The sequence below is a fragment of the Pipistrellus kuhlii genome, unplaced genomic scaffold (genome assembly GCF_014108245.1).
Source record: "Pipistrellus kuhlii isolate mPipKuh1 unplaced genomic scaffold, mPipKuh1.p scaffold_m20_p_147, whole genome shotgun sequence".
Lineage (NCBI taxonomy): Eukaryota > Metazoa > Chordata > Mammalia > Chiroptera > Vespertilionidae > Pipistrellus > Pipistrellus kuhlii.
In genome coordinates, this window is record NW_023425457.1 from 12762 (window position 1) to 27640 (window position 14879).

Below are 14879 nucleotides of genomic sequence, written 5' to 3' on the forward strand. Positions count from 1 at the left end.
CCGCAGCGGGCGCCTGACCTTTACCCGCTGGAAGGAGGGGCCCCTGGCGCCGCGGCCGCCCACCTGGCTCCCGCTCCCCCGCCTCCCCCACCCGTGCCCGGGGCCTGGCTCCAGGACCCGCCCCTTCCCCAGCCGGGCAGGTGCCGGGTGACATCAGAGCCCGGCTCCCTCCCGGTGACGCGCCGTGGCCCCGCCCCGCGCTGGACCGCGGAGGCAGCCTCACCTGGGAGCTCCGAGAGGGACTGGGATCCCCGCGCCCCCTCCCCACTGCCCGCTGCCCGCACCGCACCGCACCGCCTGTGCCCCAGGGAGTGCCCAGGATCTGCGTGGTAAGGGGGGCGGCGATCGCGCGCCTGGGGCTCCGGGAAATAAATGTGGGTTGGGTGCCGGAATCCTGGTTCCGAGGAGGCGGGGGGTGGGGGCCTGGAATCCCAGTCTGAGTAAGGACTTCGCTGGGAGCCGGGGCTCCTAGGTCTGGAGGGAGAAAGGCGGTCCGGCCAGAACTCCGGGTCTGGAGGGAGGACCCCTGGGTCTGAGGGAGGAGGGGCTGGGGGCCTGGACCCCTGGGTCTGAGGGAGGAGGGCTGCGGTCCTGGACCCCTGGGTCTGAGGGAGGAGAGGCTGGGGGTCTGGACCCCTGGGTCTGAGGGAGGAGGGACTGGGGGCCTGGACCACTGGGTCTGAGGGAGGAGGGGCTGGGGGCCTGGACCCCTGGGTCTGAGGGAGGAGGGGCTGGGGGTCTGGACCCCTGGGTCTGAGGGAGGAGGGGCTGGGGCCTGGACCTCTGGGTCTGAGGGAGGAGGGGCTGGGCTAGACCCCTGGGTCTGAGGGAGGAGGGCTGGGGCCTGGACCCCTGGGTCTGAGGGAGGAGGGCCGGGGGCCTGGACCCCTGGGTCTGAGGGAGGAGAGGCCGGGGGCCCGGATTTCTGGGTCTGAGGGAGGAGGGCTGGGGCCTGGACCCCTGGGTCTGAGGGAGGAGGGGCCGGGGGCCCGGATTTCTGGGTCTGAGGGAGGAGGGCTGGGGCCCGGATTTCTGGGTGTGGGGGGAGCGGGCTCCTGAGTACTAGCATTCTGCTGAGGTCAGAGGGCTGGATGCCAGGGGCCCCAACCCTTGCCCGAGGGGCGGATCCCTGGCTCCTTTTCCTTTCCTACCCAGCCGTCCCTGCCCCTCCCTGGGCAGGTGCTTTCACCTGCCCTGGTGACAGTAATGAGCCGGGCAGAGGCGGGCAGAGGCGTTCCTGCCGCCAAAGAGGGTGCAGAGGGTGGGGCTGCCGCGGGGCTCAGGCTGAGGCCTGCAGCCTCGAGGCCTGGGCCGTTGTCAATCCTCAGAATCAGCCCCCAGGCTCCCTCACCTCCATCCCCAGCCTCCGCCGTGAGGTGAGGGGCCTGGACTCCTGGGGCTGAGGGAGGAGGAGGCTGAGGGTTTAGATTTCTTGGTCCTGGGTGATGAGGGTGCTGGGAGCCGGACTCCTGGCTCCAGGGAGGGAAAACACAGACCCGGGTCATTGCAAAAACTCCAAACCTTTCCTGGTCAAAGGCCAGGGCCGGAGAGGAAGTGGGAGAGGCGGGGCAGGGTGAAGCGGGGGTAAAGTCCCCGCGATGGGCTGGGCTCCGGTGGAACGGGGCCATCCTGGAGGCCTTGGTGAGCCGTGGCCGTTCAGGGCCTGGGAGGTGGCGAACGCCATCCGCTGGTGAGGGGACCCTATTTGAGTGCAGGGGCCGGGGTTTGAGACCCCGGAGCATGGCTGCGGGTGGGGACTGCCCCTGCCCGGCGGGCAGGAGAGGCGAGGGCCTGGGCGGCGGGAGCCAGGGGCAGACCCTCTGCAGGAAAGAGGAGAGCCAGGCGGGACCAGATCTGGGGTGCCTCAGGAGGCACCGGTGTTTGAGGGTAGGTTGGAGGGGGGTGCCCCGGAGGGCAGAGGCAGAAGCACTAAATGCTCCTGTGACTGGGTGGCAGGGCGATGCGGCTGTCGGAGGCAGCGGGAGAGAATAGAAGCGCCGTGGAGTGACGGGAGCATGTTTTTCCTGACGGTGCTTAGACCGTCCCGGAATCGCTGTGGTCTGTTCCCTCCCCGTCTGTGGCCCCGTTGGGGGCGCCGAGGGTCCTTGCTCATCCTGGCTCACCCAGTGCCGCCCTGCTTGCTCAGTTGGGTTGTGACGGTCTGAGACTAGAACTGGATCACCGCCGAAACTGGTGTGGCTCAGTGGATAGAGCGTTGGTCTGCGGACTGACGGGTCCCACGTTCAATTCCGGTCCAGGCCATGTATTATACCTTGGTTGCGGGCACATCCCCAGTAGGGGGTGTGCAAGAGGCAGCTGATCGATGTTTCTCTCTCATCGATGTTTCTAACTTTCTATTCCTCTCTCTAAAAAATAAATAAAATATATTAAAAAAAATAAGAAAGAAAGAAAGAAAGAAAGAAAAGAACTGGATCGCCAGGAGCTCCTGAAGGCTGGGAGCCGGCAGGTCTCCGGCCCCAGCCGCCTTGGCCTCAGGGAAGATTGCCTGAATGGCAGAGTGAATGAGTGGGGGCAGAATGAATGAATGGGGGCGGTCACCCCCTTATACAGAGAAGGGAGCCAGCCCCACGGAAGGAAGGCACTGTTAACGGAGGTGGAGTTTCCAGTCTGTTCTGCAGGCTCGGGGCACAGACCAGAGGTAGTCCGGGTACCTGAGAGACAGACATCAGACTGACACCCTTCTAAGATAAGGTGACCAGACGTCCCGCTTTTGGCGGGACTGTCCCTCCAAAAGCGGGACGTCTGGTCACTTTATTCTAAGGCTCCCAGCTAAGAGGTCAAGTTCTCCATCATGATCTAGCCTGGCCTGCTTCTCCCCCAGTCTTACCTCTCCTACTGCCCTCTCCCCCTCCATCCCTAGACCCCAGCCGCCCTGGTCTCTTGCAAGGCCGGACACACAGGTCTGCGCCCGCCTCCGGGCCTGTGCTGTGCACGGGGGCTGTTCTCCCAGCCCGGATTGCTCTCCTCCTCACGTTCCCAGGGCTCGGTCCCTTTGTTTCCCTGAGGTCTGTTTCCAAATGCCACATCAGAGAGGCCTTCCCCGGCCTCTGCAATTAAAACCTGCAACACCTCTCAACCCCGGCTCCCACCGTTCCCCGCCTTCTCTCCCCCCGGGCCTTTCTCATTATTTAACACACTGTATAATTATTTATCTTTTTATCTGTCTCCCGGGATTACAGCAGCACCATTCAGTAGAAACATAATGCAAGCCAAATGTATAATTTAGAACTTTCTAGTAGCATTGTTAAACTTTTTTTAAAACCGAAAATGAATGTGAGCCCTGACCGGGTGGTTCAGTGGGTGGAAGCGCTCTCCTGTCCACTGAGAAGTGGCAGGTTCTAGTCCCAGTCAGAGCCCATACCCAGGTTTTGGGTTGAATCGATCGATGTTTCTCTCTCTCTCTCTCTCTCTCCTCCTCTCCCCCTATCTCTCTCTCTCCCCTTTTCCCCCTATCTCCCTTCCTCTCTCTAAAATCAATAAACATATCTTGGGGGAGGATTCCCCCCCCCCAATTGATTTTTAGAGAGAGTGGAAGGGAGCGGAGAGGGGGAGAGAGAGGGAGAGAGAAGCATCAATGTGACTGAGACACACCAATTGGTTGCCTCCCAATCCCACCTCGACTGGGAGCAGGAATCGGACCTGCAACCCAAGTGTGTGCCCTTGACTGGGAATCGAACCCAGGACCCTCTGGTAACCACTGAGTCACATGGGCCAGGGCTTGGGTGAGGAATTAAAAAAAAAAAAATTAATGTTCAAGATATATTTATTTTTTTAAATATATTTTATTGATTTTTTTAAAATATATTTTATTGATTTTGTACAGAGAGGAAGGGAGAGAGATAGAGAGCTAGAAACATCGGTGAGAGAGAGTCATCGATCAGCTGCCTCCTGCACACCCCCCACTGGGGATACACCCGCAGCCAAGGTACATGCCCTTGACCGGAATCGAACCCGGGTCCCTCAGTCCCCAAGCCGACTCTCTATCCACTGAGCCAAACCGGTCTCGGCAATTGATTTTTTTTTTACAGAGAGGAAGGGAGAGAGAGATAGGGAGTTAGAAACATCCATGAGAGAGAAACATCGATCAGTTGCCTCCTGCACACCTCCTACTGGGGATGTGCCCGCAACCAAGGTACATGCCCTTGACCGGAATCGAACCTGGGACCTTTCAGTCCGCAGGCTGACGCTCTATCCACTGAGCCAAACCGGTTAGGGCTAAAGATATATTTTTTAAAACTCAATATGTCCAAAATATTATTGCAGTATGTCAGCAGCTAGGAATCTGGTGTACATGCTACAGTTAGAACGCCGTCTCCCTTTGGATTCTCCATGTCAAATGCCCCGTAGCCACATGGGGCTAGTTATACTTAAAATTAATTAACGTTGAATACAATTAAAATTTATTTCCTCAGTCCCACTTGTCACATTTTTAAAAAATATATATTTTATTGATTTTTTTACAGAGAGGAAGGGAGAGGGATAGAGAGTGAGAAACATCGATGAGAGTCATCGATCAGCTGCCTCTTGCACACCCCCTACTGGGGATGTGCCCGCAACCAAGGTACATGCCCTTGACCGGAATCGAACCCGGGACCCTTCAGTCCGCAGGCCAATGCTCTGTCCACTGAGCCAAACGGGTTTTGGCTGCCACATTTCTGGTGCCCGGTGGTCACATGGTGCAGTGACTTCGTATTGACAGCGCGGGGCTAGACTGTAAAGGCTTTACGAAGTCGGGCTCTTTTCCTGGCATGTTCATCGAATGTGCCTGGAGCCTTGAACAGTGAGTGCCTGGCTCCCAGGCTGGCATATTCCATAATTACTGAATGAATGAAGGAATGAATGAATGAATGAATGGGTGAATGAATGAACTAAGAGGTCTGTGGACCCATTTTTCAGAAGTGTAAAAAGAGGTCCGGTGAAGAAAGACAGTGGGGACTGCCTGGGGGGGCATTGGGGGGTTCGTGCCCCACTTGACCTCCATCCTCTCCTCTTCCCTCGCAGACCATGGCAGCAGCGACCATGACGGTGCCCGGGCGGAAGGCGCCCCCCAGGACGGGCCCGGTGCCCGAGGCGGCCCAGCCCTACCTGTTCACAGCCCGCGTGCCCAGCATGGGCGCCGGGTCTGGGGGCGCGGGCACCTCCCCGCAGGTGGAGTGGACCGCGCGGCGCCTGGTGTGGGTGCCTTCGGAGCTGCACGGGTTCGAGGCGGCGGCGCTGCGAGATGAGGGCGAGGAGGAGGCGGAGGTGGAGCTGGCGGAGAGCGGCCGGCGGCTGCGGCTGCCCCGCGACCAGGTCCAGCGCATGAACCCGCCCAAGTTCAGCAAAGCCGAGGACATGGCCGAGCTGACCTGCCTCAACGAGGCCTCGGTGCTGCACAACCTCCGGGAGCGCTACTACTCCGGCCTCATCTACGTGAGTGCCCCTCCCCCTCTGCCCCCGGCCCCCTGAGTGCCCCTCCCCCTCTGCCCCCGGCCCCCTGAGTGCCCCTGCCCCCTGCCCCCGGCCCCCTGAGTGTCCCTGGCCCCCTGAGTGCCCCCTGCCCCCGGCCCCCTGCGCCCTGCCTGGCGGGCATTGCTCCGGGTGGGAGCTGGTGGCAGCATCTGCCTTAAATGCACGTGGAGCTGTTCACCATTTTTATGCCACGCCCTGAGGCCGTGGCCATGCCCACACGTAGTTGCCAAGTGATAAATTATTGGGGTTACCAGGACTGCCTCAGACCCCAGTGGGGTGCCCCATGATATTGTATGGTAGCCGTACCTTATTATGTTCCTAAAGTAGAAAGATTTCTTTTTTTATTTTATTTTATTGATTTTTTTACAGAGAGGAAGGGAGAGGGATAGAGAGTTAGAAACATCGATGAGAGAGAATCATCGATCAGCTGCCTCTTGCACACCCCCCACCGGGGATGTGCCCGCAACCAAGGTACATGCCCTTGACCAGAATTGAACCCGGGACCTTTCAGTGCGCAGGCCGACGCTCTATCCACTGAGCCACACCGGTTTCGGCTAGAAAGAATTCTGAATTCTCTCCGGGATGCACCCAGCTGCTCCGGAAAAGTGAAGTGGGTCCGTAGTGACAACTAGAACCACTGAGTATGGAAAAGCCAGGGCCGGCTCTGTGCTAAGTGCCTGCCATGTACGAATCCATCTCCTCCTCCGTATGCGGGTAGAGTCTATTAATGTCCCCACTGTATCTAAAAGGAAATCAGGCTCTAACCGGTGTGGCTCAGTGGATAGAGCATCGGCCTGTGGACTCAAGGGTCCCAGGTTCTGTTCCGGTCAAGGGCATGTGCCTTGGTTGCGGGCACATGCCCAGTAGGGGGTGCGCAGGGGGCAGCTGATCGATGTTTCTAACTCTCTATCCTTCTCCCTTCTTCTCTGTAAAAATATATATTAAAAAATAAAATAAATAAATAAATATAAATAAAAGGAAACCTAGGCCCAGAGAAATATAAGACAATACAAGCTAACATACATTTATTTATTTATAGAGGAAGAGAGAGGGAGGGAGAGAAATATCAATGATGAGAGAGAATCATCGATTGGCTGCCTCCTGCACGCCCATGCTGGGGAATGGAACCAGGATCTGCAGGTTTATGGGGTCGACACTCAACCACTGAGCAACACCGGCTGGGCCTAAACTAACATTTATTAAGCATATACTGGGCCCTCTAAAATATATTATCGCATGAGGGTGGGTGAAAAAAAATGATGGTGGCAGATTGTAATGAAATAATGCATTACTTTGAGGAGATTTAAAAAGCCTGAGCACACATAGCTTACATAAAAGTTTACATATTGTATACTGAGCATGTCTTCACAATTATAAGACATTTTACAGATAAAGAAACGGAGGCACAGAAAGGTCAAATTCCTTGACCAAGGTCACCCAGTTGGACGTGGTGGACCTGAGTGGTCCAGCTCCAGGCTCTACCTTTATTGCCCTGGTGCTTCTGAGATTAAGTCGGGATTGACGAGCCTTGGCCGGTGTGGTTCAGTGGTTAGAGCCTCCGGAAAGGCTCGAAAGGCCCAGGGTTTGATTCCCTGTCAAGGTTGCGTACCTGGGTTGTAGATTTGATCCCCTGTCGGGGTGCGTGCAAGAAGCAACCAATTGATGTGTGTCTCTCACATCGATGTTTCTCTCTCTCCCCATCTCTCCCTTCAACTCTGTCTAAAAATCAATGGAGCCCAACTGGTGTGGCTCAGTGGTTGAGTGTCAACCTATGAACCAAGAGGTCAGGGTTCGATTCCCAGTCAGGGCACATGCCCAGGGTGGCGGGCTCGATCCCCAACAGGGGGCATGTGGGAGGCAGCCGATCAACGATGCTCTCTCATCATTGAAGTTTCTAGCTCTCTCTGCCTCTCTGAAATAAATAAAAATATATTATTTAAAAAAATTAATGGAGCCCTAGCTGGTTTGGCTCAGTGGATAGAGCGTTGGCCTGCAGACTAAAGGGTCCTGGGTTCGATTCCAGTCAAGGGCATGTTCCTTGGTTGCGGGCACATCCCCAGTGGGGGGTGTGCAGGAGGCAGCTGATTGACGTTTCTCTCTCATTGATGTTTCTAGCTCTCTGTCCCTCTCTCTTCCTCTCTGTAAAAAAAATCAATAAAATATATTTAAAAAAAATAAAATATATATTTTTAAAAGTCAGTGGAAAAGATATCCTCAGGTGAGGATTAGCAAACAAACAGACAAAAAGACGGGAATGACCCTAGTGAGGTTGTCCGAGGCTCAGTCTCTGATAAGCCTTTCCTGTCTCACGTTATGTAATCTTTACAGCAAACAGACGAACTAGGACAGCGGTTCCTAACCCTGCCTTCCCATTCGGATCACGTGGGGATTTTTTTTTTTTTTTTTTTTTTAAATACTAACACCCAACTCCCACTCCAGCCCATTAAACCCAGGCGCTCGGGGCAGGGGGAGGGTGTGTGACAGGGTATTTGGCATTTTTAATAAGCTTCCAGGGCAGTTTTAAAGGGCAGCCAGAGCGTTAAGAGCAAACAGGATTAGAGAGACTGACAAGGAATGTCGAGAAGAATAGTGAAGAATAATAATGGTGGGTGGCTGGCAAATATTGACTGAGCACTTAACGCTGTGCCAAGACTGTTCTGAGTGCTGTGGGGGGGGTTCTCGGCTCACCTCCGTCGCCTCATGTTCAGGAATGTTAAGTGACTTGGGTCCCGGGTCACACAGACATGATGGAGTCCTGCCGGGATTTGAACCCGGGCAGCTGGCCCCGGAGTTATTCTCCAAACACCAGCTTGAAGGGCTGGGGTCTCACTGCTCTGCTCATTTATTATTATTATTTTTAATTTTTTTAAAAAAATTTTTGCTGTGCTCATTTAAAGTGACCACACCTGCCCTAGCTGGTGTGGCTCAGTGGATAGAGCTTCAGCCTGCAGACTGAAGGGTCCCAGGTTCGATTCCAGCCAAGGGCACATGCCCAGGTTTCGGGCTTTAGTGCAGGAGGCAGCCAATCAATGATTCTTTCACATCGTTGATGTTTCTGTCTCTCTTTCCCTCTCCCTTCCTCTCTGAAATCAATAAAGATATATTTCTAAAAATAAAATAAAGTGGGCACACCGAAAAAAATCATAAAAATGCCTAGCTAAAAGCCTAAAAGGCAAACTGCTGGTTTTAGGTTTTAAAAAGCTACAAAAACTCAATGAGGGATATTTTTTTATTTTATTTTATTGATTTTGTACAGAGAGGAAGAGAGAGAGATAGAGAATTAGAAACATCGATGAGAGAGTCATCAATCAGCTGCCTCTTGCACACCCCCTACCGGGGATGTGCCCGCAACCAAGGTACATGCCCTTCACCGGAATCGAACCTGGGACCTTTCAGTCTGCAGGCCGACGCTCTATCCACTGAGCCAAACCGGTCCCGGCGAGAGCCAAATTTTTTAAACTTCAACTTCTTCTAACGCCACTTCTTCAACATAGACTCGCCCAGCCCGTGGTATTTTGTGGAAGAGCCACACTCAAGAGACCAAAGAGCCGCCTGTGGCTTGTGAGCCGTAGTTTGCCGACCGCGGTTCTAACCACTTAGGAGGACCGGCCTGGGCCACCCTTTGCCTCTTACTAAAAACTCCGAACCCTCTCAGTAGCCTGGTAAGGTCCCTGCTGTCACCCCCATTCTTCCGGTGGGGAAATTGAGCCTTAGGGAGGGGCAGGATCTGGACGAAGCCCCAGAGCTAGTAACGGGCTAAACTGAGACTTGAACCCAGGACACCTGACTCCAAACACCACGTCCTGCCTGCCGCAGTAGGACGGTCAGTGGGAAAGTCCAGGGGGAAACAAATGGTGAGGCCTGAGCAAAGATTGTGGCCCAGGAACCAGAGAACTGGGGCCTGACAAGTGGGAGTGAAGTGGAAGATTCCAGAAGCCCAGCTGGGGAGGGATCGGGGCCTTAAGTGAGCGCCTGATTTCCCATCGGATGCTATTGTCGACCTCCTCCCCATACGACCTTGTGGGCCCCTCTCTGCATACCGCTGTGAGGTGCGGGTTCTCCCTCCTCTCACGGCGGCGTGGCGGGAGCTAACAGCTAACGTATCACGCACATTTTGGTGTTCCGGGGCCCGTGCTCGGCTCTGTACGTGCAACGTGAATCTGTGGGTGGCTCCCAGCACCCCTGGATGGGAGCACGGTGCCCGGCCCCACTCAGGGAGAAAAGGGCAAGGTGCCTGCTGAGCATTCGTAGTGTTCCCTGCTCTGCGGGGCACCAGGAGGTGCATTGTGGGCCTTCCCTTTTATTTTTATTTATTGTATGTCTTTATTTATTGAATACGTTTCTATTGATTTCAGAGAGGAAAGGAGAGGGAGAGAGAGAGCGATAGAAACATCAATAATGAGAATCATTGATCGGCTGCCTCCTGCATGCCCTTTCCTGGGGATCCAGCCCGCAACCTGGGCACACGCCCTTGGCTGGAATGGAACCCGGGACCCTTCAGTCCGCAGGCCAATGATGCTCTATCCACGGAGCCAAACCAGCTAGGGCTGGGCCTTCACTCTTGTAGGTAATGGTGGTGGGAAAAGCCCCATTTTCCCGGAGTGCAGACTGAGGCTCAGGCAGGGCACAGCCCTTGTGTGAAGTCACCAGCTAGACTCCCGGGCGGGCGGGTGGAGCGAGCTGCTGGCTCCCAGGTGACGGTGAGAGCGTCCTGGGTGATTGTGCCTTTCTGGGCCCCGCCTGGGGCCGGCTGGTTTGTATTCATTATCTCCCCTAATCCCCGCAGACTCTGTGATGAAGTGGGGAGTGGCATCCCAGGTTTCTCAAGGAGGAAACCGAGACTCAGTCTGGGGGGAGGGGGGCTGAGAAGAGGTGGAGGCGGGGGTTGGACCCTGAGGGTGTGCCTTCAGGGTCCCCCCCACCCCAGCTTTGTCTGCGTGCGCCAGCCTCTGCCCTTTGCCCCTGGCCTTGGCAGCTGGCTCGGGTTCCTGTTGAGGTGTCACCCAGGCGACAAGGTGTGGCTGGCAGGATGGGGCTGGGTGGGAGGGTGGCATGGGGAGTGGGTTCGTCCGCCAGCCGGGAGTGGGGGCCGGGGCGCCAGCAGCCATGAGATACCCTCCCAGGGAATGTGGTCCGGCCGCCCCGCCCTCGGAGCCCGGAGCTCCCAGAGCTCCCAGCAAACACCCAGCAAGCACCCAGCAAACACCCAGCAAACCGGTTGCTCTGCTCCCGGCTGGCCACCCACCCACCGCTGTGAAAAGCCTGGCACCTGGGAGCCAGGCAGCTTGGGCCACACCCTGCGCTGCTGGGGAGGCACAAGCTGTCAGGGAGCTTAAAGCGGCCCTGCCGCTAACCAGCTAGCTAGCTAACTCGCTGGCTAAGTGGCTAAACTGGTTTAATAGTTAACTGGCTAAGCCATTAAGCAGCTAATTTTCTGGTTAGCTCAGTTCGTTAGCTCTCTGGGTTGGTGTAGCCAGGTAACCAGCTAACTAGCTGGCTAAGTGGCTAAACTGGTTTAATAGTTAACTAGCTAAGCCACTAAACAGCTAATTTTCTAGTTAGCTCAGCTAGTTAGCTCTCTGGGTTGGTGTAGCCAGGTAACCAGCTGAAAGGGCAGGGCGGGGCGAGGATGAGCTCCCAACTCCGCCCCGTAGGGCGGAGTTATCCCTAGCCCTCAAAACGGCTGGACCGGGAGAAATTCGCTCTTCCGCCATGCTGCCGGCATGAGTGGGGGAGCACATGCTAGCATGGTGAAGGCTCTCTTGCTTATTGCATCGGACTTGGCTCCCTGGTGGTCCTTGGGGATCACGAAGTCTGGGCATAACACCAGCTAGCTCTCTAGTTGTCTAACTACCTCTGCCAGTCCTGAGTGCCTGTTGTCTACCCGGTGCCCAGAGTGAGCTGGAGCACCACCCCAAAGTCCCGAATCCAGGCCCAGTGGGCGTGCGCACAAATTCAGAAAGGCTGTGGAGGCGAATGCCATAAAAATATATAAATAAATAATACATAATGATAATAAATTCTATCTTAATTTCCATGCTGTATAGTAGGGGTGTCGAACTCAATCAGAGAAGGGGCCAAAATCTAAAATCCAGCCTAAATCGCGGGCCGAATGGTTTACTGAACAGTCATAAACTGTCATTGTGATGGAAACCCAGCGGAGTGCAGTGATGACAGCGCGGTGTGGGCCACATTGCAAGGCCTGGCGGGACGGATTTGGCCCGCGGGCCTTGTGTTTGACACATGTGCTGTATAGCATTAATAAGAGTGGTCCCCAAGTTTGAGTAGAATAGACAATTTACACTATACCTGTTTTATGCAGCAATATACTTATTTGAAAAAATATATATTTTTATTGATTTTAGAGAGGAAGGGAGAGGGAGAGAGAGAGAAACATCAATGATGAGAGAGAATCATTGATCCGCCGCCTCCTGCATGCTCCACATTGGGGATCAAGTCCTTACCCCGGGCCTGTGCCCTGACCGGAAATTGAACCATGACCTCCTAGTTCCTAGGTCGATGCTGACCCACTGAGCCACACTGGCCGGGCTGTGCAGCAACATATTGGGATGTCACGTTTTTATGTTCCCATTATAAATTTGCACTTAATCACAGGTAACCCTTATTGGGTTAGAAATAATCGAATACGTGTAAGCAAGACCCGTGAGTCTGTATTAATAGAAACCACAAAATAGGTTGCTGCTGAGATTGTGAGCAACCTTCTCCAGATATTGTGTGTGAATTCAAGCATGTACACAAAGCCTCCCGCCTCCCTCCCCCCACTCCCGCCCTGTTTCCTGTCCCTTGAAAATGTTTCCGAGATCATCCATCCCATCACGGGAGCGTCCCTGGCCGTGTACGGACGTGTGTGAGGAATGCTGGCCGGATGGGTGTGCACAGGGCCCTTCCAGGTGTGCATCCAGGCAGCGATGGGCTGGGACCCCCGTCCGGCCGCCTGCGAAGTCCACCTTCTCCCTCAAACACAGCACCTCCGTGCAGTTTGGAAAGATCCTTTTCCTCCAGCAGCCTGACCGTGTTTGTAACATGTTCAAAATGGACATGCCCGGCGGGTGTGGCTCAGGAGTTGAGCACCAGCTCACGCACCAAGAGGCCACTGGTTCGATGCCCCGTCAGGGCATATGCCAGGGTGGTGGGCTCGGTCCCCAGTAAGGGGCGTGCAAGAGGCAGCTGATGGATGGTTTTCTCTCTCATTGATGTTTCTCACTCTCTCCCTCTCCTTCCTTCTCTCTCTCAAAAAAATAAACAGATCAATAAAAACATATATTTAAAAAATATATATTTGCCCTAACTGGTTTGGCCTGCCGACTCAAGGGTCCCAGGTTCAATTCCAGTCAAGGGCATGTACCTTGGTTGCAGGCACATCCCCAGTAGGGACTGTGCAAGAGGCAGCTGGTCAATGTTTCTCTCTCATCAGTGTTTCTAACTCTATCCCTCTCCCTTCCTCTCTGTTAAAAATCAATAAAATATATTTAAAAAAATAAAAAGATAAATATTTTATTGATTTTTTTACAGAGAGGAAGGGAGAGGGATAGAGAGAAACGTTGATGAGAGAGAAACATCTATCAGCTACCTCCTACACTCCCCCCTGCACTGGGCGATGTGCCCACAACCAAGCCCCACACCCTTGACTGGAATCAAACCTGGGACCCCACTATCCACTGAGCCAAACCGTTTTGGCAATAAAAACGTATTTTTTTTAAAAAAATTTGACATTGTGCCGAAACCGGTTTGGATCAGTGGATAGAGCTTCGGCTTGGGGACTGAAGGGCCCCGGGTTCGATTCCGGTCAAGGGTGTGGGGCTTGGCTGCGGGCACATCCCCAGCGGGGGGTGTGCAGGAGGCAGCTGATCGATGACTCTCTCTCATCGATGTTCCTAACTCGCTATCTCTCTCCCTTCCTCTCTGTACAAAATCAATAACATATATTTTTTTAAAAAAATTGGACGTTGTCCCTGTGGATGGCAGCCCCTTTGGCGGGTGTCCTGGTGCGGGGTGCTGCCCTCCGGGCCGGGCGGCGGGCAGGAGCTGAGCCCTCTTCCCTCTCGCCCGTCGCAGACGTACTCTGGCCTTTTCTGTGTGGTCATCAACCCGTACAAGCAGCTGCCCATCTACACGGAGGCCATCGTGGAGATGTATCGTGGCAAGAAGCGCCACGAAGTGCCGCCCCACGTGTACGCGGTGACCGAGGGGGCGTACCGCAGCATGCTCCAGGGTGAGTGTGGGCAGGGGCCAGGATTTCAGACTCCGCGGCTTCTCTGTGGAGCACGGGGGGGGGACACGGTGGTGGGCGGGGCTCTGAGTGTGCCCCACAGGCCCTTCTTCGCCGGCCTCTGTGGCCGCCCCTTCTCTCCACCAGCTCCGTGTGGGAGTCACGTGGGCCAGGGTTCTGGCAAAATCTCTCTTGAGACCGTGACTCTCAGAGCGCCCATTCACTCTCCGTGTCTGGCTGTCGGTGGTGTGATCCGCCTGGACGTGGGTGGATGGCAGCCCCTTACGTGATGGGCGGATGGAGCTGTACCGCTGGGCAGCTGTGCCCTGCACAGGGGTGTCTGTTAAAGGGGCCGTGACCTTGTAAGTCAGTCCTGGCCAAATGGTGCGGCCCGCACACAATGTGCTCATCACTTATTTAGCTTACATCACCTGTTTTACTTTATTTTTTGTTAATCCTCAGCATAGGATACTCTTTCCATTGATTTTTAGAAAGTGGAAGGAGGGAGAGAGGGAGAGGGAGAAGGAGAGGGAGAGAGAGAGAGAAACATTGATAAAGGGCCTTGATCAGGAATCGAACCTACAACACTTTGGGGTGTGGGCGGGCGCTCTAACCACTGAGCACACCAGCCAGCGCTATCATCTACCAGTATTTTGTTTGTTTGTTTATTTATTTTAAATATATTTTATTGATTTTTTAAAAATAGATTTTATTGATTTTTTACAGAGAGGAAGGGAGAGAGATAGAGAGCTAGAAACGTCAATGAGAGAGAAACATCGACCAGCTGCCTCTTGCACACCCCCTACCGGGGATGTGCCCGCAACCAATGTACATGCCCTTGCCCGGAATCGAACCTGGGACCTTTCAGTCCGCAGTCCGACGCTCTACCACTGAGCCAAACCGGCTTCAGCTATTGGTTTTTTTTTTACAGAGAGGAAGAGAGAGGGATAGAGAGAAACATCGATGATAGGTAAACATCGATCAGCTGCCTCCTGCACACCTCCCACTGGGGATGTGTCCGCAACCAAGGTACATGCCCTTGACCGGAACCGAACCTGGGACCCTTCAGTCCGCAGGCCGATGCTCTGTCCACTGAGCCAAACCGGTCAGGGCTGTAATGAAATATTTATATCGTAGCATGCAGTGCCCTCACCACTACCACCAGCAGCAGCAGCAT

General features: G+C 54.7%; 1 protein-coding gene across 8 annotated transcripts in view; it reads left to right on the plus strand.

The window, feature by feature from the left end:
• The window catches only part of MYH14 (myosin heavy chain 14), a 91804-nt gene that overhangs the window by 11749 nt on the left and 65176 nt on the right, over window positions 1–14879 (plus strand). For 6 of the 8 annotated variants that reach the window (XM_045581646.1, XM_036437648.2, XM_036437647.2 and 3 more), the window contains exons 2-3: window positions 5023–5433; window positions 13549–13705. In XM_045581646.1, coding sequence (XP_045437602.1) covers window positions 5023–5433; window positions 13549–13705 — 568 coding nt within the window. Of the gene's footprint in view, window positions 1–169; window positions 330–5019; window positions 5434–13548; window positions 13706–14879 lie in introns of those variants that run through there. The other 2 variants (XM_045581647.1, XM_045581648.1) reach the window with 2 other exon arrangements.